The sequence below is a fragment of the Lithobates pipiens genome, unplaced genomic scaffold, assembly GCF_037356315.1.
Source record: "Lithobates pipiens isolate NorthernLeopardFrog02 unplaced genomic scaffold, aLitPip1_a1.2 Scaffold_35, whole genome shotgun sequence".
Taxonomy (NCBI): Eukaryota; Metazoa; Chordata; class Amphibia; order Anura; family Ranidae; genus Lithobates; species Lithobates pipiens.
The window spans coordinates 15,411,179-15,436,847 of record NW_027507811.1 but is presented as its reverse complement, the minus strand read 5'-3'; the positions used below and the strand labels follow the sequence as shown (position 1 = coordinate 15,436,847).

At 44.6% G+C, this 25,669-nt stretch overlaps 1 protein-coding gene across 1 annotated transcript in view; it reads right to left on the bottom strand.

Annotated features, from left to right (window-relative positions):
- Nucleotides 1–25,669, bottom strand: part of LOC143955512 (uncharacterized) — a 103,767-nt gene that overhangs the window by 38,034 nt on the left and 40,064 nt on the right. The window contains 11 exon segments of the mRNA XM_077465546.1: nt 1,536–1,680; nt 1,975–2,124; nt 2,238–2,335; nt 2,452–2,564; nt 16,271–16,353; nt 16,467–17,635; nt 18,933–19,074; nt 19,204–19,356; nt 19,485–19,634; nt 19,736–19,833; nt 19,950–20,062. Coding sequence (XP_077321672.1) covers nt 1,536–1,680; nt 1,975–2,124; nt 2,238–2,335; nt 2,452–2,564; nt 16,271–16,353; nt 16,467–17,635; nt 18,933–19,074; nt 19,204–19,356; nt 19,485–19,634; nt 19,736–19,833; nt 19,950–20,062 — 2,414 coding nt within the window.

Genomic DNA, 25,669 nt, shown 5'->3' with positions numbered 1-25,669 from the left:
TGGGAACATGACATTATATTGAGGAATGGAGATGGACCTTTCATATGGTGTACAGTATCTCCTCCTCATTTGTTGGGAACATGACATTATATTGAGGAATGGAGATGGACCTTTCATATGGTGTACAGTATTTCCTCCTCATTTGTTGGGAACATGACGTTATATTGAGGAATGGAGATGGACCTTTCATATGGTGTACAGTATCTCCTCCTCATTTGTTGGGAACATGACGTTATATTGAGGAATGGAGATGGACCTTTCATATGGTGTACAGTATTTCCTCCTCATTTGTTGGGAACATGACGTTATATTGAGGAATGAAGATGGACCTTTCATATGATGTACAGAATCTCCTCCTCATTTGTTGGGAACATGACGTTATATTGAGGAATGGAGATGGACCTTTCATATGGTGTACAGTATCTCCTCCTCATTTTCCTCATTTGTTGGGAACATGACGTTATATTGAGGAATGGAGATGGACCTTTCATATGGTGTACAGTATCTCCTCCTCATTTGTTGGGAACATGACGTTATATTGAGGAATGGAGATGGACCTTTCATATGGTGTACAGTATTTCCTCCTCATTTGTTGGGAACATGACATTATATTGAGGAATGGAGATGGACCTTTCATATGGTGTACAGTATTTCCTCCTCATTTGTTGGGAACATGACGTTATATTGAGGAATGGAGATGGACCTTTCATATGGTGTACAGTATCCCCTCCTCATTTGTTGGGAACATGACGTTATATTAAGGAATGGAGATGGACCTTTCATATGGTGTACAGTATCTCCTCCTCATTTGTTGGGAACATGACGTTATATTGAGGAATGGAGATGGACCTTTCATATGGTGTACAGTATCCCCTCCTCATTTGTTGGGAACATGACATTATATTGAGGAATGGAGATGGACCTTTCATATGGTGTACAGTATTTCCTCCTCATTTGTTGGGAACATGACGTTATATTGAGGAATGGAGATGGACCTTTCATATGGTGTACAGTATCTCCTCCTCATTTGTTGGGAACATGACGTTATATTGAGGAATGGAGATGGACCTTTCATATGGTGTACAGTATCTCCTCATCATTTGTTGGGAACATGACGTTATATTGAGGAATGGAGATGGATCTTTCATATGGTGTACAGTATCCCCTCCTCATTTGTTGGGAACATGACGTTATATTAAGGAATGGAGATGGACCTTTCATATGGTGTACAGTATCTCCTCCTCATTTGTTGGGAACATGACATTATATTGAGGAATGGAGATGGACCTTTCATATGGTGTACAGTATCCCCTCCTCATTTGTTGGGAACATGACGTTATATTAAGGAATGGAGATGGACCTTTCATAGTCTTCCACAGGATTTTGTTCTAGCAGACTGGAAGAGCTTCTAATATTTGTAAGAATCATTGTAGAATGTTGATTTGGGGAATTATCTGCCTTTTGGAACAAAGAAGGAACTCTTTTAACTTAATGAATAGAATGTGAACTTTCTTCATTTAGTGTTTATGACTTACTTGTGTCCTCATGTAGAGAAGATTCCTCCAGTTTACTTCCCATAATCCTCTCCCCCTCCTCCATAGACTGCTGATCTCCACTCACCAACCTCTCTTCTTCTTCTTCTACTTTATGCTCAACTTTGATGTCTTTCCGTTCTTCATTCTAAATTCCAGAGATCATAAAATATAACACCTGGAAATACTGCTGCCAATAATAAGAGATGACATAGAAGAATGTCCTCATATAGAATTTTTTTTTTTTTTTTTTTTTTTATAATTTTATATCCAGCTCTCAAACTTTGTTGGTCAGACATTCCGATGGAAAAAGTCCGATGGAGCCCACACACGATCGGATTATCCGACAATGTTGTCCGATTGGACATTTTCCGTCGGAATGTCCGACCATGTGTACAAGGGCTTAGAATTATTTTGGAGTTTTTTGCCCAGTCCCATCTACCTGATCATTCTCTGTATAGTGGTGATCTTCCCGCGTAGAATTCTGGGAATACAGAGGACAACCCTCCTCCATAGACTGCTGATCTCCACTCACCAACCTCTCTTCTTCTTCCTCTTTAACCTCAACTTTAATGCCTTTTAGTTTTTCACCCTAAACCCCAAAGTGAAAGAATACATTTGTAAAAAGGAGCAAGAGATGACATAGAGGAATGTTACCCCATAACGCAAATATATTTTTAGGTCTACATGCTCAGTCCCACCTACCTGATGATGGTGGGGGATGGTGTGACCTTCCTGTGTGGAATCCCAGGAATACAGAGGACGGGGACATCTCTCTGGTGGGTTTCCATTACTGGATCCATCTGTAGGAAACACACACACTGACTGATTACATTGTTTCTATGTGTTTATCAGATGATGGGGGATCTAGGTGGAGCCTCCGTACTGCTCTCTCCTTTACAATAAAGTCTCCTCTTACCCGGGGATGTGAGGGGCGGCTGATTCTCCATCATGACGTCCTTGTAGAGATCCTCGTGTCCTTCTAAATACTCCCACTCCTCCATGGAGAAATAGACAGTAACATCCTGACACCTAAGAAAAATCAGGAGATATAATCACGATGTATCCGGTCTATAAACCAGTGGCTCTGGATGGACAGTTGGATAAATGGTTCTATATTTAGGATGTATCCGGTCTATAAACCAGAGGCTCTGGATGGACAGTTGGATAAATGGTTCGATATTTACGATGTATCCGATCTATGAACCAGAGGCTCTGGATGGACAGTTGGATAAATGGTTCTATATTTAGGATGTATCCGGTCTATAAACCAGAGGCTCTGGATGGACAGTTGGATAAATGGTTCTATATTTAGGATGTATCCGGTCTATAAACCAGAGGCTCTAGATGGACAGTTGGATAAATGGTTCTATATTTAGGATGTATCTGGTCTATAAACCAGAGGCTCTGGATGGACAGTTGGATAAATGGCTCTATATTTAGGATGTATCCGGTATATAAACCAGAGGCTCTGGGTGGACAGTTGGATAAATGGATCTATATGTAGGATGTATCTGGTCTATAAACCAGAGGCTCTGGGTGGACAGCTGAATAAATGGTTCTATATTTAGGATGTATCCGGTCTATAAACCAGAGGCTCTGAATAGACAGTTGGATAAATGGTTCTATATTTAGGATGTATCTGGTCTATAAACCAGAGGCTCTGGATGGACAGTTGGATAAATGACTCTATATTTAGGATGTATCCAGTCTATAAACCAGAGGCTCTGGATGGACAGTTGGATAAATGGATCTATATTTAGGATGTATCTGGTCTATAAACCAGAGGCTCTGGGTGGACAGTTGGATAAATGGTTCTATATTTGGGTTGGAGATGTACTATAAACAGACATCACAGTGACTATGGAGGAAGAGGACGGACATGACGGGGGGGTTCCCGGGCATAGATAGAAAATAATATCTTATTACCTCTGCCAGCTCTAACGTCTCCTCTCCTCCTTCTCCAGACTGACCTCTGACCCGGAACTTCCTGTCTGTAGCGCATCAATTCTGTTCTCTGGTATAATCTCGCTGCTTGCCGTTCTCCGAACAATGAGTGAGATCACCACCTTGTGGACATTTTTAGAACTGCAGCCTATATTTTCTTTTTTTATTATAAATTGACAGCTTCTTTTTGGTACACTCTTACTTTTTTGCATATTTTAATCTTGAGTGACAAATGAAAAGTTATAATAAAAAATCAAAATGCATAAAATATATGTGAATGAATATGCGTCACTGAAATAAATAGGTTTTTTTTTATCCTCCCTACTTAAATAATAAATATGTCTGTTGCTATATTGGGTTATTCTGATAATATTAATGGGGATATTAGGAATAATATTAGCTATAATAATATGAAGAACAAACCAAAAAAACAACATAAATGTAAGCATACATATTTTACTCTGTATATATAGACTATATTGCCAAAAGTATTGGGACACCTGCCTTTGCACACACATGATCTTTAATGGCATCCCACGCTAATGCCCTGTACACATGGTCGGACATTCCGACGTCAAAATCCATCTGAAAACACGTAGGACGGGACTATAAAGAGGGCCGTAGCCAATAGCTTTCATCTCGTAATTTATTCTGAGCATGCGTGGCACTTTGTCCGTTGGAATTGTCTACACACGATCGGAATTTAAACGATCGGATTTTGGTGTCGGAAAATTTTAGATCCTGCTCTCAAACTTTGTGTGTCGGAAATTCCGACGGAAAAAGTCAGATGGAGCCCCCACACGATCGGATTTTCCGACAACAACATCAGATCGCACATTTTCCGTCGGAAAGTCCGACCGCATGTACAGGGCATTAGTCTGTAGGGTTCAATATTGAGTTGGCCCACCCTTTGCAGCTATAACATCTTCAACTCTTCTGGGAAGGCCGTCCACAAGGTATAGGAGTGTGTCTCTGGGAATGTTTGACCATTCTTCCAAAAGCGCATTTGCGAGGTCAGGCACTGATGTTGTACGAGAAGTCCTGGCTTGCAGTCTCCGCTCTAATTCATCCCAAAGGTGTTCTATCGGGTTGAGGTCAAGTTCCTCCACCCCAAACTCTCTCATGCATGTCTTTATGGACCTTGCTTTGTGCACTGGTGCTCAGTCATGTTGGAACAGGAAGGGGCCATCCCCCAAACTGTTCCCACAAAGCTGGGAGCATGAAATTGTCCAAAATGTCTTGGTATGCTGACGTCTTCCTTCTTTGGAACTAAGGGCCAAGTCCAACCACTGAAAAACAACCCCCACACCATAATCCCCCCTCCAACAAATGATTTGGACCAGAGCGCAAAGCTGTAAGAGAATGTATAAATCGATTTCTCTTTCTTTAGAATGATTTCCCTATGGTTTTCTAAATATGTATATGTGAGTTTTAGCAAGACTCATGTTTGGTTTACATAGAAGTAAGATTTTGTCAGTTATTTGTGGTTTAAGCCATCTCCCTGAACAAGCTTCCTGTTTCTGTGAAGACATATGTCCTTATCTGTAGGCAAACATCTGTTTCTCACTTACAGGAGACCTTATCTTGTGGTTTAAGACAGAGCCTAAAGGCCCGTACACACGGTCGGACTTTTTGACAACAAACATGCAAATTAGCTGTTTTGGAGCAACATCCGACTGTGTGTACGCTCCATCGGACAAACTTTTTCTGTTTTCATCGGACTTTTGTTGGCTCTGCGAACGGACAAACTTTTTGACAACAGAAGTCCGATGGAGCAAAGTCCTACCGTGTGTATGCAAAAGCATCGGACTTTTGTACAAGGTACAAACACGCATGCTCAGAACCATTGCAAACGATCAGACTACAATACAGAAGTTGACCAAAGGTGGCGCTGGAGTCATTGAACGTCCTCTTTTGAAGCGGCGTCAGTACGTTGTGACGTCACCACGTTCGTGTTTGTTGTCAAAAAGTCCGACCGTGTGTATGCAATACAAACTTGTGGACAACACACTTTGTACAAAAGTCCACGGAAAAGTTTGTACAAGTCCGACCGTGTGTATGGGGCTTAAGAATAAGTTTCCTGTCCAAACTGTAAAATATGTTCATGAGGATATGCATGATCAGAATGGAAACAGATGTTTGCTAGAGATGATTTGTGTCTTATTCTGATTACATACGGGAAGTCCCTCGTAGCCCCTACCCTTTTCCATCTACATAAATACTCTGTGTTTTGAGTTCAATAAACCAGAGACACTCTGATCAACACTCAACAAACTCTCCATGTGTAATCATGCGCCAGTCTCTCTCAGATCTGACGGGTCACTGAAAAGTTCTTAAGAGTTTAAATTTGTATGCAATCAGGCAGGCCCTTGCACTACGTGGTCTTGGCAAATCTGAAGACAAAAATCTGCAGAAAATCTAATAGTGTGTATGGGGTCTAAGACTGGGATGCGATTAAAGTTCATATGCGTGTAAAGGCAGGTGTCCCAATACTTTTGACAATATAGTGTATATTTCTGGTATATCCAGACAACCTGGTGATTTTTCATCAGTTTTTGGAAGGACGGAGCCATTGCATTGCCCATGTGAATTTACTTTAATTCAGACAATCCTTTTGTGCCGTGTGACTGGCTGATTTTGTCTACATCCTAGAGAACCAATTACTAGTTTTCCCAATTGGATATTTTATATGGATGTCACACTACAAGAGGTCTCCTCACCAGACCTTTATTAATGCTTGTGATATAATTTCCTATATACAGTAACATGGCAGTAGAGGTACCTGTGTATTAGACATGAGCGCGCTGGAAATCTTTGCTTTGTTTAATTTTGGAATGTATTTGTTAGGTTGATCATTTTGTTTATTCGTTTTTGTTGTGTCGGTTCGTTTTTCCGGGATTTGTTTTATTTCCTTGTGATTTGTTTCATTTCTTCGGGATTTGCTTAATTTTTTTCGTGATTTTGTTTCATTTCTTTGGGATTCGATTCGTATATTCGTTATGCTGGGTGGATTCAAAATGTTTTCTAACCCACCTGGTATAACTTCAGATGGACCCGAATTCATTGAGAAAAGTTATGGTTGTTTAGGAGTGGGCGACCGCTGCGTCCTTAACAACCATAACTCATCTGCTGACAGTGGGATTCCCCCACCTGGGAACACCCTGGCATTCGGCGAGTGACGGGACACGGGACTGGTTGTGTTTGGCAGGTGGCATTTTCGTACAGGTCGGCGTTCATGGTGATTGACGTTGGAGGGACATTTGTTTCACTTTGCACATTTTTTGTTCATACTCATTCACAAGGAGAAGGGGGACCCTTTTTAAAGGAGGCTTACAGATTCTGATAAGTCACCCCCACAACCACTGGTCCAGGGTTGTCGGGAAGAGGCCATTGTTCTCATCAACTTGGGGACAAGGCGCTTTGGGGGGTAAAGCCCTCCTTCCCCAAAGCACCTCCCTGTGTTGAGGGCATGTGGCCTAGTAAGGTTCAGGAGCGGGGGCACTTGCTTTGCTGCATGCTTATGCTTGGATAAAGGGTCTGGTATGGATTTTGGGGACAACCCCACAATATTAACCACCTCAATACAGTGCAGTTACACCCCCTTCCTGACCAGACCGATTTTCAGCTTTCAGCGCTCTCACAGTTTGAATGACAATTACTCAGTCATCCTACACTGTATCCATATGAAACTTGCGTCCTTTTTTCCACACAAATAGAGCTTTCTTTTAGTGGTATTTAATCACTAGTGGGGTTTTTTATTTTTTGTGCTATAAATAAAATAAAACGTAAATTTTGTGAAAAAAATGCCTTTTTCTTCGTTTCTGTCATAAATTTTTGCTAATTAGTAATTTTTCTTCATAAATTTTGGCCAAAATTTATACTGCTACATATTTTTGGTAAAAATAACCCACATTAGTATATATTATTTGGTCTTTGTGAAAGTTATAGAGTCTACAAACTATGGCGCCAATCACTGAAAATTGATCACTTCTGATCAGGCCTTCAGTACATCAGGTGTATCTCATTTCTTGAGACACTAACAAGTCAGGAAAGTACAAATACCCCCCAAATAACCCCTTTTTACAAAGTAGACATCCCAAGGTATTAAGTAAGTAGCATGGTGAGTTTTTTTAAGTTGTCATTTTTTCCCACAATTCTTAGCAAAATGAAGATTTTTTTTATTTTTTTTACTAAATTGTCATATTATCAGGTTATTTCTCACACACAGCATATGCATACAACAAATTACACCCCAAAATACATTCTGCTACTCTTCCCGAGTACGGCGATACCACATGTGTAGGACTTTTACACAGCCTGGCCACATACAGAGCACTAACATTGATGTAGTACCTTCAGACGTTCTACGAGCAAAAATTACGCATCTAATTTCTCAACCACCTATTACACTTTTGAAGGCCCTGGAGTACCAGGACAATGGAATTTCCCATAAAATTACCCCATTTTGGAAAGCAAACACCCCAGAAGTTTTTGGAATATGTGGAAAAAAATTAAAACGCATTTTTTTTTTTACACAAAATTGTCAATTTATAAGATATTTCTAACACATAGCATGTATATAGCAAAAATTACACCCCAAAATACATTCTGCTACTCCTCCCGAGTATGGCGATACCACATGTGTAGGACTTTTACACAGCCTGGCCACATAGAGAGGCCGAACATTGAAGTAGTACGTTCAGGCGTTCTAGGAGCATAAATGACACATCTCATTTCATTCCTACCCATCACACTTTTGAAGGTCCTGGACCACCAGGACAGTGAAATTACCCACAAAATGACCCCATTTTGGAAAGCAAACACCCTAACGTATATTCTATGAGACATGGGCTGAAAATAGGTACTCGGGTACTCTGATGGCCTGGTGACAGGTACTCGGGTACTCTGATGGTCTGGTGACAGGTACTCGGGTACTCTGATGGTCTGGTGACAGGTACTCGGGTACTCTGATGGCCTGGTGGCAGGTACTCGGGTACTCTGATGGCCTGGTGACAGGTACTCGGGTACTCTGATGGCCTGGTGACAGATTCTCGGGTACTCTGATGGCCTGGTGACAGGTACTCGGGTACTCTGATGGCCTGGTGACAGGTACTCGGGTACTCTGATGGCCTAGTGACAGGTACTCGGGTACTCTGATGTCCTGGTGACAGGTACTCTGATGGTTTGGTGACTGGTATTTGGGTACTCTGAAGGGCGGTGACAGGTACTCAAATGGACTGTGACAGGTACTCTGGTACACAGATGGACTGGAACAGGTACTCGGGTACTCAGATGGGCTGTGACAGGTACTCGGGTACCCTGATGGACTGTGACAGGTACTCGGTACTCTAATGGACTGTGACAGGTACTCGGGTACTCTAATGGACTGTGACAGGTACTCGGTACTCTAATGGACTGTGACAGGTACTCGGGTACCCTGATGGACTGTGACAGGTACTCGGGTACCCTGATGGACTGTGACAGGTACTCGGTACTCTAATGGACTGTGACAGGTACTCGGGTACCCTGATGGGCCGTGACAGGTACTCGGGTACCCTGATGGGCCGTGACAGGTACTCGGGTACCCTGATGGGCCGTGACAGGTACTCGGGTACCCTGATGGGCTGTGACAGGTACTCGGGTACCCTGATGTGCCGTGACAGGTACTCGGGTACTCTGATGTGCCGTGACAGGTACTCGGGTACTCTGATGTGCCGTGACAGGTACTCGGGTACTCTGATGTGCCGTGACAGGTACTCGGGTACTCTGATGGGCTGTGACAGGTACTCGGGTACTCTGATGGGCTGTGACAGGTACTCGGGTACTCAGATGAACTGTGACAGGTACTCGGGTACTCTGATGGGCTGACAGGTACTCTGATGGGCTGTGACAGGTACTCGGGTACTCTGATGTGCTGTGACAGGTACTCAAATACTCTGATGGACTGTGACAGGTACTCTGATGAACTGTGATTGACAGGTACTATGAGGGGTGGTGACAGGTCCTCTTTATGGGGGGGGGGCAATCAGTATGATTGGTGTACACTGTATGCGGTAACGAGATGTTACCGCAATCTCCTCCTCACACACGATCGGTGTGTGAGGAGGAGAACCCGGTAACATCCCGTTACCGCAGTTTGTTTACATTTTTGTGATTGGCTGTGAAAGTATCACAGCCGATCACGTGGGTAACCAGCCGGCCAATGGCTGTTTACCAGCGTCGGTGACGAGCAGTGTTCCCGGGGAACACGCCGCCACCGACGTGCACGCGCAGCGCGCTCGCGATCGCGCGCATGCGCCGTGCACGTTCGGGGTGTGACCATCTGTGATCGGCCGTGACTTCATCACGGCCGATCACGTGGTAAACAGCCATAACGAATGGCTGTTCACCCCCTTCGGTGGCGAGCGGTGTCTCCGTGACACGCCGCCACCGAAGAAACAGGGATGCGCGCGCTCGATCGCGCGCATTTCCTGTTTAAACTTGAGGCCGTCATATGACGGCCTCCCGCCACAATAGGTGCGCCGCCTGGCCGTCATTTGACGGCCGGCGGTCAGCAACTAGTTAAAAAAAAAAAATCAGGCATGGGTTTCCCCTTAAAGTACATACTAGAGCAAATGATCTGGTATTGAGTTTGGGGGGGACCTCACGATATGTAAAAAAAAAAAAAAAAATTGGGGCATGGGTTTCCGCTTAAAATACATACTATGCAAATGGTCTGGTATGGAGTTTGGGAAGGATCATAAGACATTTTTTTTCCACACATTCTGGTGTTGAGGTTCTTCTCAAAATCCATACCAAACCTGAAGGGCCTGGTGTTTTGCTCACATTCTGCTGACAGTGGGGGAAACAGTGGGGGAGTCATGGTTGTCAAGGACGCGGCAGCCACCTGCTCCTTAACAATCCCAGTTATTCAAATGAAACATTGCCATTTGTCTCTATGCTCATTTGGAAATTTAGACACATCTGAATCTGAAAATCTGGAAAATACATTTTCTCCCAAAAAAACGAATCTGAACAAACCGAATCGCAGATATCTACAGTGCAATACAATTTATTCTTGGCCAACATTTTTATAATTGTAGCGCCTTGCTCCTGATGGGCAAACGCTATTATTTTTTTCAAATGTAGTTGCCTGAAGCTATAGTTTGGCTCAGGCTAATTTTCCCTAAAAGTTCTGGTTTCTGTACCAGTCCAGCTGGGTTGCACTGGTTCCCACTTGACCGTAGGTGTCACTGTCCCCGCCGGTGGGAATGGAAATGCAGCAGGCTGGAAGTATTGAATATTACCTCTTGCTCAGAAATAGCTCAGTGAATGAATGAATGAATGAAATACTTGTATAGCGCACAATGCGAACTGAATCGCCTCTAGGCGCTGTGGCGAGCTTTGATCATCTGCTAAAAGAGGAAGGTCTTGAGTTTTTTCCTAAAAGCCAGGTGATTTTCTTCCAGGCGGATGTTGATTGGTAGAGCATTCCATAGCCGAGGCCCTTGGACAGCGAATCTCCGATCCCCCTTGGATTTATACCGGGCTTTGGGCACGAGGAGGAGGTTTTTGTTGGCTGATGGAAGACTGCAGTTTGGTGTGTAATGATTTATTTTCTCCATTAGGTATTGCGGAGCTTCTCTATGCACGCATTTGTGGGTGAGGCAAAGGGTCTTGAACGTGATCCGATTTTTTACGGTTAGCCAATGTAAGCTCCTCAGTGAAGGAGAGATGGATTCCCGGGGTTTTTTTCCTGTTATCAGCCTTGCCGCCGTGTTTTGGATCAGTTGTAATCGCGCAAGTTGATATTGTGGTAATCCTATGTAAAGCGAATTTGCGTAGTCCAGTCGTGAATTAATGATTGTTCCAACTACCACTGCTTTGTCATTCTTTGGGATAAAAGGGATGAGTCTGCGAAGCATGCGCAGCAGATGGTGAGATCCACTGACTACAGATCCTATTTACGCATCCATTGACATTTGTGCATCTAAAATAACCCCGTGACTCTTGGCTTTGGTCTTTGGGGAGATAGTCTGCCCAAAGACGGTTGGTGGAGACCAGGAGGTTTTGGTTGCGGGCTTATGATTTGGGTGTAAGATAAGAAGCTCTGTCTTTGATTCGTTCAGGTGGAGGGAGTTAGTGGTCATCCAGTCCTCTATTGATTTGAGGCAGTTTTCAAGTTGTTGTTGGTGATCTTTTTTTCCATTGATCCGGAAACAAAGTTGCGTGTCGTCAGTGGGAGTGTCTTCCCTGCTATGCATTCTAGGAGTGGGTATTTAAGGTACCGACGCCATTTTTTGATGTTCTTTTGCGGGGTCCGCTATCCTGACTTCATGGCCCTCCTGGCCTGGGATCTGTGTCGCATTGGTTCTGCGCCTCGGGGCCAGCTGGCCCAAGGCTGTACAACTGGGAGGGTAGGCCCACAAAGGTCTTGGGGCCTACTGATCCAGGGGTGGTCCTGTGCTGTATCGCCTGAAGGGAGGATCCAGGGGAGGACTTTTCTAGTAGAGGACCGAGCGCAAGGCTGGTGTCTCTGGAGGAGTCTGGAAACTCAGTTTGAGGAAGCATCCCAGATCAAAACCCATACAGTATCGCCGGGTCAGCTGAAAGAATCTGGTACTGTATGGTAGTTCTTCTAAACTCTCAAGATTTCTTAAAGTTTAATTGACAAGTCTGTGGCAGTGACTTTGTTTAGCATCTCATCGGCTGCTAGGTCAAGTGAGAGGGGCCTATCCGATGGTTGCTGGATCCAGTCTGTGGAACTGTTTATCCTCTGGATCTGACCAATACCTCTAACCCGCAATTACTAGGTGCCTGAACTCCTCCTTTATCCTCTGACCCTCTATTGAAGGACTTTTGTGCTTATCCTGAATAAATGTTAAAAAAAGGACTAAGTGTCGGATTCAACACCCTTTGGGCTACTTTCCAACGGGACCCCTGTGACGGAGAAGCGAGCAGGTGAGGTAACGGTAAGCCCGAATAAAACCAGCCGCTCCTTTGGGGGGGTCAGTGCTATATAATGTATATGGTTTAAATGTTTTTTTTTCATGAATAAAGTATAACATGTTTTCTTTCACATTTTTATTCGGACGTGTCATATATTTTATTGGTTTCTTCATTTTCTTGTAAAGGGGTTGGTAGTCAAAGTCTGCTTTTCCTTCCTTTTGGGTGTATCACCACGGATAATGATTATAAAATGACGGAGCCTATGAAGGTGTTCATGAGCAGGATAGCCAAGATGGCAGCACTGGGAATATTTTACAGGAATTCCTTTACAATTTCACAATTATGAGCCACTTTGTGTTGGTCCATCACATAAAATCCCAGTAAAATACATTTACGTTTTTGGTTGTAAGATAACAAAATGTGGAATATTCGAATGGGGTGTGAATACTTTTTCAAGGCACTGTATATGGCATTTGTAGTGGCTCCATGTATACTTCCCCTGACACCTGTGCAGAACTGGAACTTCTGGACTCTCCATCTCATTAATAAAACACCAATGGGTGAATCTCTATGAACTCATCACATTCCGATCATGCAAGAACTATGATCATTTCTAAAAAAACAAAATTGGACTGAGAACAAAATATTGTAAAGTGCGGACCTTTCTTGTTTATTTTAAAAACTCATGAGAAATGAATAACATACTGTACAATAAAATGAAGCTTTAGGGGTCTATTTATCAATGTTTTCACCCAAGATTCACCCAACTTACACCAAAATTCACCAATTTTTATAAAAAAAATTGAAGCGGAACTAAACCCTCCCTATCGTTTTCAGCCAAGGACGCCGCCATCTTGGCCTTTGATCTTCAACTATCATGGTGCCGCCTATGTGATCAGTTATGACACCAGACATTTGATGCTTTGATATACGGTCGAGAGAACAACCAATGTGAGAGTTAGCATTCCTAGTACTTCCTGGGAATGTAACTGTTTTTGCAACCCTTAAATGGATGGGTTTAGTTCCAATTTAATATTCATTAATTTACAAAGTCATTTACAACTCACAAATATCACCCTAAACATCCACTTTGCTCCTTTCAGGACCTCCTTCTCTCTAACTCCCTTGTCACCTCCTCCCATGTTCTTCTCTAGGACTTCTCCCATCCTTTTGGAACACCCGACCCCCAAACTTTACACGCACGTGAACTTTAATGGCATTCCAGTCTTAGTCCATAGGGTTCAATATTGGGTTGGCCCACCCTTTGCAGCTATAACAGCTTCAACTCTTCTGGGAAGGCCGTCCACAGGGTCTAAGAGTGTTTCTATGGGAATGTTTGACCTGCTCTCAAACTTCGTGTGTCTGAAATTCCGACGGAAAAAGTCCGATAGAGCCCCCACACGATCGGATTTTCTGACAACAACATCAGATCGCACATTTTCCATCGGAAAGTCCGACCGTATGTACAGGGCATTAGTCCGTAGGGTTCAATATCGAGTTGGCCCACCCTTTGCAGCTATAACAGCTTCAACTCTTCTGGGAAGGCCGTCCACAAGGTCTAAGAGTGTTTCTATGGGAATGTTTGACCTGCTCTCAAACTTCGTGTGTCGGAAATTCCGACGGAAAAAGTCCGATAGAGCCCCCACACGATCGGATTTTCTGACAACATCAGATCGCACATTTTCCATCGGAAAGTCTGACCGTATGTACAGGGCATTAGTCCGTAGGGTTCAATATCGAGTTGGTCCACCCTTTACAGGTATAACAGCTTCAACTCTTCTGGGAAGGCCGTCCACAAGGTCTAGGAGTTTTTCTATGGGAATGTTTGACCATTCTTCCAGAAGAGCATTTGTGAGGTCGGGCACTGATGTTTTGTTCAGAAGGCCTCAACTTTAATTCATCCCAAAGCTGTTCTATTAAAGTGGAAGTAAACCCTTCTATCATTTTCAGTCAAGGAAGCTGCCATCTTGGCCTCTAATGATTCTTCAACTGCCATAATGCTGCACATGTGATCAGTTATGGTCAAACATTCCCATAGACACACTCCTAAACCTTGTGGACGGCCTTCCCAGAAGAGTTGAAACTGCTATAGCTGCAAAGGGTGGGCCAGCTCAGTATTGAACCCTACGGACGAAGACTGGGATGCCATTAAAGTTCATGTATGTGAAAAGGCAGGTGTCCCAATACTTTTGGAAATATAGTGTATACAGTAGAACCTCAGATTGCAAGTAACGTGGTTAACAAGCATTTCGCAATATGATTGCAAGTGTTCTCTCTCAAAACGAGCAGGATTCAAGCCTCTGTGGTGTGCAGTGCCACACTGGTCATCAACTCCTGTCCTCAGGGCCCACTAACAGGCCAGGTTTTCAAGATAACTGAAATACATCACAGGTGATCTCATTTACTGCTCAGTGATTGCAGTATTCTAGTCTGCATTTCCCCAAGGTAATACATAAAACCTGGACTGTTAGTGGGCCCTGAGGACAGGGTTGATGACCACTGCAGTACCGCATTTGGCCAGAGGTGCTGGGGAACTGGAGACACTCGGAGCCGTTCGGAAATATTAGTATATATTATATATAGTATTTCTGAGTCTCTCTGGCGCCCCCCCCCCACATCTGGCCATATAGTATTGCATGCAGTAGAAGTCAACTTCTATGGGGAAACTCGCTTTGATATGCGAGTGCTTTGGATTACAAGCATTCTCCTGGAACGGATGATGCTCATAATCCAAGGCTCCACTCTATTTCTAGGAAACAGAACAAGGGTGCACACACCGCTTTGGGCAAAAAATGGACACATCCGATCCAAGGTGCTAATCCCGGCTCATCACCATAGTCAATATCAAGAAGAGAAGAAAAGATCTATCGCACACTTGAATCCAAAAGAAACTGTTGCGATTTCTTTATTGTCATGAGCCAGACAAAATTGCAATGATGATCAGTTGATGCGTTTCACACGAAAAGAACCGTACTGTGAACAAGCGCGGTTCTTTTCATGTGAAACGCGTCAACTGATCATTATTGCAATTTTGTCTGGCTCATGACAATAAAGAAATCTCGACAGCTTCTTTTGAATTCAAGTGTGCGATCGATCTTTTCTTCTCGTCTTGCCACTGTATTTCTATCCTCCTTGGTGGGAGGAGATGAGACCACAAAGCCGTGTTCTCAGTCTGAGATGTTTCTCGGGGCTGCAGTTCTTCTGAGCTCCACAAGGCGGTGATCTCACTTATACCAAGACAGGAAGTCTTCTATAGAAGACAGGAAGTGTATGTGAGCTTTTTTCCAACTGACCACCAATGGGCAATTTTCATGGTGCTGTCAGTGTAAATATTGGACTAGCTCAGTACTATTTCATATGAGATCCGTGTTCCTATCATTTATTCCTTATGGGATTATACCGATCACACCGCACCCCTAAAAACTAAAACATTCTTACTATACCCCCAATGTACTGTGATGTGCTTTGTACACCACTTGGGACTATCTGACCCCCTCCCTAGGAGAATCTGAGGCTCGTAGGGGAACATTTGTCCTCTTGGGATGTCCCATCATCAGAGTCTCCAAGAAATAGAAGAAGACAAGGGAAGACTCGCTCCATCAAACTCCACCTAGAAATGAAATCTCACTTTTCCCGGGATGTGCCCCTTTGAAGAACAATTTCTTGTCCTCCAGATGTTCTATGGACTCAACAGTTCCACCTGGAAAAGTCATCGTCCATTTGTCATAAGAATCAGCAGGTGGGTTCTCTCTGATGTTCTGATCTGTAAAATTTTCCGCACACTGAATGCAATCAGGCCGCTCTGAGTTGTGTCTTCTCTGGTGTTTCTGAAGGTTTCCTTTATGATTGAAAAATTTCCGCACTTTGAATATGAAGAAGGACGCTCATCCATGTGAATTCTCTTGTCTTGCACAAGGTGTGCTTTTACACTGAAACATTTCCTGCACTCTGAACATGAATAGAGGCGCTCACCAGTGTGAATTCTCCGGTGTTTAACACGGACTCCTGTATAAGAGAAAGATTTCCCGCATTCTGGATATGCATAAGGGTGCTCACCTATGTGACTTCTCTGATGTTCAACAATTGCTCCTTCCTGAGCGAAAGATCCGGACCTGTGTGAAGTCTCTGGTGTTTAACAAGGTTTCCTTTCACACCGAAACATTTCCCGCACTCTGAACATGAATAAGGACGCTCACCCGTGTGAATTTTCTGGTGTTTAACAAGGACTCTTTTATGAATGAAGGATTTCCCACACTCTGAACATGGATATGGACGCACACCTGTGTGAATCTTCTGATGTTCAACAAGTGCTCCTTCTTGAGCGAAAGATTTCCCGCACTCTGAACATGGATAAGGACGCTCACCCGTGTGAGTTCTGTTGTGTACGATAAGTCTTTCTTTTTTAAAGAAGCCTTTCCCGCACTCCGAACAAAGGAAAGGACGCTCACTGGTGTGAGTTCTCTGGTGTTTAGTAAGATTTCCTTTTTTAATGAAACGTTTCCCGCACTCTGAGCAAGGGAAAGGACGCTCACCCGTGTGAATGTTCAGGTGTACAACAAGTTGTGCTTTACGAGTAAAACTTTTCCCACACTCTGAACATGAAAAGGGACGCTCACCCGTGTGAATTTTCTGATGTCTAAGAAGGTTTTTTTTTTCAATGAAACATTTCCCGCACTCTGAACATACATAAGGATGTTCACCTGTGTGAGTTCTCTGGTGTATAATAAGGGTTTCTTTTTTAAGGAAACCTTTCCCGCACTCTGAACAAGAGAAAGGACGCTCACCCGTGTGTATTCTTTGATGGGCAACCAGGACTGATTTCCAAATGAAACTTTTCTCGCACTCTGGACATGGATAAGGACGCTCACCTGTGTGAATTCTCTGGTGCTTAAGAAGGTTTTTGTTTGCAGTGAAAGATTTCCCACAATCTGAACATGAAAATGAATGTTCTCCTGTGTGAACCCTCTTATGGCTTGAAGATGATTCCTGGGGATTGGATGGATCTGGTGATCTGTCAGCATTGTGAGAACTTAGATGGACATCTGAAGTCATAGTATGGAGTTTATCAGAAGGTTCCTCAGGATTAGAAGGATCTGTTGATCTAACCAACCAATCAGAGGTCACTTTCGGAGAATATTGTGGAATGTCAGTATCTTCTGCCTTACAATCTGGAGATATAATAAGATGTCCCTCCGATGTATTTATATTCCAGGAACACCGTCCATCTGCTGGAAAGCAAGATTTAATATAAGTCATATCTGTTCTCATACATCTTGTATTCAGAAGTCATATGTATACAATGGGCATGATGGTGAGAGAGAGAAAACTGACTACAAGGGTGAAAAGAAAATGTGAAAAAAAAAAAAATTAAACCATTTAACCAACAAATGGCAGTTCAATTGCCAGAGTAATTATCTAGGTAAGGAAAACTCCAACTACGGCGGCCCATGTTTGAGAGCCTCACAATAAGTACAACAGGGTCACATGCAGCCCTCAAGTCCTACATTGTCTCTAATACATCAGTTGGATAAAGATAAGGAATTGTAGATAAATCCTTTACATGGTGTACAGTATCTCCTCCTCATTTGTTGGGAACATGACGTTATATTGAGGAATGGAGATGGACCTTTCATATGGTGTACAGTATCTCCTCCTCATTTGTTGGGAACATGACGTTATATTGAGGAATGGAGATGGACCTTTCATATGGTGTACAGTATCTCCTCCTCATTTGTTGGGAACATGACGTTATATTGAGGAATGGAGATGGATCTTTCATATGATGTACAGTATCTCCTCCTCATTTGTTGGGAACATGACGTTATATTGAGGAATGGAGATGAACCTTTCATACGGTGTACAGTATCTCCTCCTCATTTGTTGAGAACATGACGTTATATTGAGGAATGGAGATGGACCTTTCATATGGTGTACAGTATCTCCTCCTCATTTGTTGGGAACATGACGTTATATTGAGGAATGGAGATGGACCTTTCATATGATGTACAGTATCTCCTCCTCATTTGTTGGGAACATGACGTTATATTGAGGAATGGAGATGGACCTTTCATATGATGTACAGTATCTCCTCCTCATTTGTTGGGAACATGACGTTATATTGAGGAATGGAGATGGACCTTTCATATGGTGTACAGTATCTCCTCCTCATTTGTTGGGAACATGACGTTATATTGAGTAATGGAGATGGACCTTTCATATGGTGTACAGTATCTCCTCATTTGTTGGGAACATGACATTATATTGAGGAATGGAGATGGACCTTTCATATGGTGTACAGTATCTCCTCATTTGTTGGGAACATGACGTTATATTGAGGAATGGAGATGGACCTTTCATAGTCTTCCACAGGAACTTGTTCTAGCAGACTGGAAGAGCTTCTAATATTTGTAAGAATCATTGCAGAATGTTGATTTGGGGAATTATCTGCCTTTTGGAACAAAGAAGGAATTCTTTTAACTAAATGAATAGAATGTGAAAGTTCTCTATTTAGTGTTTATGACTTACTTGTGTCCATATGTAGAGAAGATTCCTCCGGTTTACTTTCCATAATCATCTCCCCCTCCTCCATAGACTGCTGATCTCCACTCACCAACCTCTCTTCTTCTTCCTCTTTTTTCTCAACTTTGATGTCTTTCCGTTCTTCATTCTAAATTCCAGAGATGATAAAATATAACATCTGGAAACACTGCTGCCAATAATGACATAGAAGAATGTCCTCTTATAGAATAATTTTTTGGTTTTCCGGTTGCTACCTGAGGCTACCTAGGTTTTCTACCTGATCATTCTCTGTATAGAGGTGATCTTCCCACGTAGAATTCTGGGAATACAGAGGACAACCCTCCTCCATAGACTGCTGATCTCCACTCACCAACCTCTCTTCTTCTTCTTCCTCTTTATGTTCAACTTTGATGTCTTTCCGTTCTTCATTCTAAATTCCAGAGATGTAAAAAAATTTTAATAACATCTGGAGACACTGCTGCCAATAAGAGATGACATAGAAGAATGTCCTCTTATAGAATTAGTTTAGAATTTTTCGCCCAGTTCCATCTACAGTACCTGATCATTCTCTGTATATTGGTGTCCTTCCCATGTAGAATTCTGGGAATACAGAGTACAACCCTCCTCCATAGACTGCTGATCTCCACTCACCAACCTCTCTTCTTCTTCCTCTTTAACCTCAACTTTAATGCCTTTTATGTTTTCACCCTAAACCCCAAAAATGAAAGAATACATTTGTAACAAGGAGCAAGAGATGTTACCCCATACCGCAAATATATTTTTAGGTCCACATGCTGAGTCCCACCTACCTGATGATGGTGGGGGATGGTGTGACCTTCCTGTGTGGAATCCCGGGAATACAGAGGACGAGGACATCTCTCTGGTGGGTTCCCATTACTGGATCCATCTGTAGGAAACACACACACTGACTGAATACATTGTTTCTATGTGTTTATCAGATGATGGGGGATCTAGGTGGAGCCTCCGTACTGCTCTCTCCTTTACAATAAAGTCTCCTCTTACCCGGTGATGTGAGGGGCGGCTGATTGTCCATCATGACGTCCTTGTAGAGATCCTTGTGTCCTTCTAAATACTCCCACTCCTCCATGGAGAAATAGACAGTGACCTCCTGACACCTCAGAAAAATCAAGAGATATATTTAGGATGTATCTGGTCTATAAACCAGAGGCTCTGGATGGACAGTTGGATAAATGGCTCTATAATTGGGTTGGAGATGCACTATAAACAGACATCACAGTCACTATGAAGGAAGAGGACAGACATGACGGGGGGTTCACGGGTATAAATAGAAAATAATATCTTATTACCTCTGCCAGCTCTAACGTCTCCTCTCCTCCTTCTCCAGACTGACCTCTGACCCGGAACTTCCTGTCTGTAGCGCTTCAATTCTGTTCTTTGTTTGGTATCATCTCGCTGCTCTGCGTTCCCCGAATATTAAGTGAGATCGCCACCTTGTGGACGTTTTTAGAACTGCTGCCTGCAGAACTGCAACGCTGGAAAACTTTGCTTTGTTTCATTTCGGAATGTATTTGTTAGGTTGATAATTTTGTTTATTCGTTTTTGTTGTGTCGGTCTGGTTTGTTTTTTGGGATTTGCTTTATTTCTTTGTGATTTGTTTCATTTCTCCGGGAATCGTTTCGTATATTCGTTATGCTGGGTGGATTCAAAATGTTTTCTAACCCACCTGGTATAACTTCAGATGGACCCAAATTCATTGTGAAAAGTTATGGTCGTTTAGGAGCGGGCAACCGCTGCGTCTTTAACAACCATAACTCATCTGCTGACAGCGGGATTCCCCCACCCGTGAACACCCTGGCATTCAGCGAGTGGCAGGATACAGGACCGCTGGTGTTTGGCAGTAGTGATGGACGAACTTCCGACAGGACGTTTTGCGAGTGCGATCCGCGAACGTGCCCAAAAGTTTGCGAACCGCAAGGTTCACAGTGGACCCCATTCACTTTAATGGCAGGCGAACCTTAAAAACCTCCAGGTCATATTTTCAGCCACAAAATACTTACTAGCTGTGCACACATAGTCCCACCACATGGCCACTGACATAGCAAAAGTACTAAGTGAATCTGGGATCGACAACGACAAGTATTCTTTTTTTATCTGTGAAATTTTGTCAATTCAGGAGCGCATGAAGGGCATGGAGGAGAGGCAGGGTCAGGCCAGGCTATGAAGTGGGTGCAGGAGATGATCAGTGCCACAGTCAGGGCAGCGCAGTCCTGTGCCAGTGTCCCAGTGTGCCAACCTGTGCTTGAGCCCCTCCCTCTGCCCGGCCCTTACCCCCACCTATGCAGGACTCAACTGCAGTGGTCCGGAGGTGCCAGTCCAGTGCTGATCCTCAGCCATGGTGCTGGCACTGCCTGCTGATTGGCGTCTCTGCTGCTATCTCCCTCACTGTCTGAAACCAGCACCGCGATAGAGACTGAACACTGACACCATCACCGAAATAGAGAGCACTGGAACCAGCACCGTGATAGAGAGCACTGACACCAGCACCGTGATAGAGAGCACTGACACCAGCACCGAGATAGAGAGCACTGACACCACATAAGCACCGTGATAGAGAGTACTGACACCAGCACTGAGATAGAGAGCACTGACACCACATCAGCACCGTGATAGAGAGCACTAACACCAGCACCATGATAGAGAGCACTGACACCAGCACCGTGATAGAGAGCACTGACACCAGCACCGAGATAGAGAGCACTGACACCACATAAGCACCGTGATAGAGAGTACTGACACCAGCACTGAGATAGAGAGCACTGACACCACATCAGCACCGTGATAGAGAGCACTAACACCAGCACCATGATAGAGAGCACTGACACCAGCACCGAGATAGAGAGCACTGATACCACACCAGCACCATGATAGAGAGCACTGACACCACACCAGCACCAGGATAGAGAGCACTGACACCACACCAGCACCGTGATAGAGAGCACTGACACCAGCAGCGTGATAGAGAGCACTGACACCAGCACTGAGATAGAGAGCACTGACACCAGCACCGAGATAGAGAGCACTGACACCACACCAGCACTGTGATAGAGAGCACTGACACCAGCACCGAGATAGAGAGTACTGACACCACACCAGCACCGTGATAGAGAGCACTGACACCAGCACCGAGATAGAGAGCACTGACACCAGCATCGAGATAGAGAGCACTGACACCACACCAGCACCGAGATAGAGAGCACTGACACCAGCACTGAGATAGAGAGCACTGACACCAGCACCGAGATAGAGAGCACTGACACCACACCAGCACCGTGATAGAGAGCACTGACACCAAACCAGCACCGTGATAGAGAGCACTGACACCAGCACCATGATAGAGAGCACTGCAACAGCACCGAGATAGAGAGCACTGACACCAGCACCGAGATAGAGAGCACTGACACCAGCAACTCGCTGCGGGACCCAAAAATATGACACCGCTCAAGCTCTTCAAACAGGAGGGTACGGGCATATAGTACGGTGTGCTTTTTCTGTACAAGTGAGCCAAAGGTAGAAAAAAAGTTCCATGTGCTAGATTATATAAATCGTTTATAGAGTTATGCATATACAGGGTCTACTGGTCACATGTGTTGAATTCCTCCGAGATCCATGCCTCATTCATTTTTATAAATGTGAGGTAGTCAACACTCTCCTGAGCTAGGCGAGTACGCTTATCGGTCACGATCCCCCTGCTGCGCTGAACGTCCTTTCGGACAGGACACTGGATGAGGGGCAAACCAACAGTTCCATTGAAAATTGTGCAAGCTCTGGCCAGAGGTCAAGCCTGCCCACCCAGTAGTCCAGGGGTTCATCACTTCTCAGAGCGTCCACATCGGCCTTTAACTCAATGTAGTCGGACACTTATAGGTCTAGGCATTCCCTGATGCTGGATCCGGATGACACCTGTCGATGGGTCGGCTGAAAGAATGATCTCATATCAGAAGTGACCAACACATCTTCAAACCGGCCTCTTCTTGCAGGCGCTGTTGGATTGGTACCCGCAACTCTTTCTCTGGGAGTGGGAATTCCTCTGCCAGCTCACGCAAAAGCAGAATACAGTATTTCTCTAAGCAAGGCCTGTAAGTGCTCCATTCTGACAGCCCTCTGTGATTATGGTAACATTTCCGCCATTTTGTGTTTTTACCGGGGGTCTAAGTACGTTGCCACCCAGTACTGGTCCATGTCATTTATGCTTTTTATACAGGGGTCCCTGTTAAAACACTGGAGCATGAAGGCCCCCATTTGCACTAAACTGGAAGCGGTGTAATCGCCCAGCTTCTGCTCATCATCCACGATAATGTCGTCCTCCTCGTTCTCCTCTCCCCATCCACGGACAAGAACAGGGATCTCAGAAATGTTTAAAGCATGCTCTTCTTGCTCCTCCTCATCCGCCCCGGCACCATCCTCCTCTGACTCCTCTTCAGACTCCTTTTGTTGACTTGTCTCAGATAGATACACGCTCCATAAAGAAGGCATAAGGTACGATGCCACTGATGGCGCCATGGCTGTGACTGACCAGTTTGGTGATCTCATCAAATGGCGGCAGAAGTCTGCATGCGTCGCGCATGAGCAGCCACTGGCACAGTGAAAAAAAACCCAGCACCCCAGAACCTGTTCTGCCGCAGAGTTCGTACAGGTAGTCATTAACTGCACGTTTCTGCTGGAGCAGCCTATCAAGCATATAGAAGGTTGAGTTCCATCGTGTCGGGCAATCGCAAATAAGACGTCTGACCGGCAGATTGTGTCGCCACTGAATGTCAGCAAGGCGAGCCATGGCCGTGTAAGATCTTCTGAAATGGGCCGAGATTTGCCTTGCCTGCCCCAGGGTATTTGACAACTAATCGCTGCATGACCAAGTTTAAGACGTGCCATGCATGGCACGTGTGTAATTTTGCCCTGTTTCAATGCACTAAGCAGATTGGCACCATTGTCACACACCACTTTACCAACTGTCAAATTGAGCGGTGTTAGTCACTGATCTGCCTGTGAACGCAAAGCTGAAAGGAGTGCAGGGCCAGTGTGGCTCTTGGCTTCCAGGCACAACAGACGCAGCACAGCATGGCAACGTCTCACCTGGCATGTCAAATAAGTTCTGGGGATCTTGGGTGGCGCAGCAGAAGTGATGCTAGCAGCGGAAAAGGAGGAGTCAGCCGAGGAGTAGAGGGAGGATGGAGTAGGAGGAGGAGAAGAAGAGTCAGGCCTGCATGCAATCCGTGGCTGTAAAACCAAATATACATGGGTGCCATGGGTTACATGCTTGACGACCATCAGAAGGTTCACCCAGTGGGCAGTAAAAGTTATATACCTTCCCTGTCTGTGTTTGCTAGACCACGTGTCTGTGGTCAGATGTATCTTGGCACCAGCACTGTGTGCCAGAGATACATTCACTTGCCGCTGAACACGGCCATATAGCTCTGGGATGCCCTTCTGTGAGAAAAACTTCCATCCTGGAACTTTCCATTGTGGTGTTCCAATGGCCACAAATTTTCGAAAGGCCTCCGAGTCCACCAGTTTAAATGGCAGTAGTTGGCGGGCTAACAGTTCTGACAAGCCAGCGGTCACCCCGTTGGGCAAGAGGGTTATCCGGCGTCATAATTTTTTTTCGCTCGAACATTTGGCCCACGGAAGCCTGCCTTTTTCCAGAAATACGTGAGGATGGCATGATGGAAGGAGGAGTGGAGGACAATTGTGAGGAGAGAGGAGAAGGAGAAGACGAGGCTGGACCGTGAGAGCCTGGAGTGTGGCTTTGTGTGTTCCGTTGCTCCCACTCGGCTCGGTGATGGCTGCTCATGTGCCTTCTTAAGGCGGTCGTCCCTAGGTGAGTGTTGGGCTTACCGCGACTTATGCGTTGACTGCAAAGGCTGCAGATGGCAACACTATTGTCAGCAGCGGACACGTTAAAAAAAGCCCACACTGCGGAGCCATGCGTCCTGGGAGCGCCAGATGTGACCGTACATGGTTGATGCCTCACTCCTGATACATTAGCAGTCTGGTTTGTCCCTCCTGTGCAATGTAAGTTATTCCTGCTTCTCCTCCCTATCTGATGGTCCATATCTCCCTCTAAACTCCCCTCCTCTTCCTCTCTTATAGGGACCCACGTGACATCACTAGACACGTCATCATCAACGTCACCTTCCCCACCGCTATAAGTAGAGATCTCGGAGTAGGCAGCAACACCGGGGACCAACCTCCTCCTTGGGCGGATCTGGGTACTGTTGTCAGACTGCTGAGTGGCGGTTGTTGCTACCTCCTCTTCCTGATCCAATGCCAATAATGGCTGCGCATCGGCAATGTCTTGGGGTGGACCACAAGACTTTTTTTCCCACACATTTTGGTGTTGGGGTTCTTCTCAAAATCCATACCAAACCTGAAGGGCCTGGAACCCCCCCACTGGTGTTTTGCTCACATTCTGCTGACAGTGGAGGAAACCCGCTGACAACAAATGAGTCATGGTTGTTAAGGATGCGGCAGCCGCCTGCTCCTTAACAACCCCAGTTATTTAAATTAAACAGCATGTTTTGCCCACCCGAGTGTATTTGGCGAGTTATTTCCCACACGTTGCTGCCATGGAGTCTGTCAGAAAAATTTAAAATTCCTATCAAAATACTTACCGTAATTTTCCTTTCCTGATGGACTCCATGGCAGCAATGTGTGGGTTAAGTCCCGCCTCCACTACCCTATAGGACACTACCTCCCATAAATCT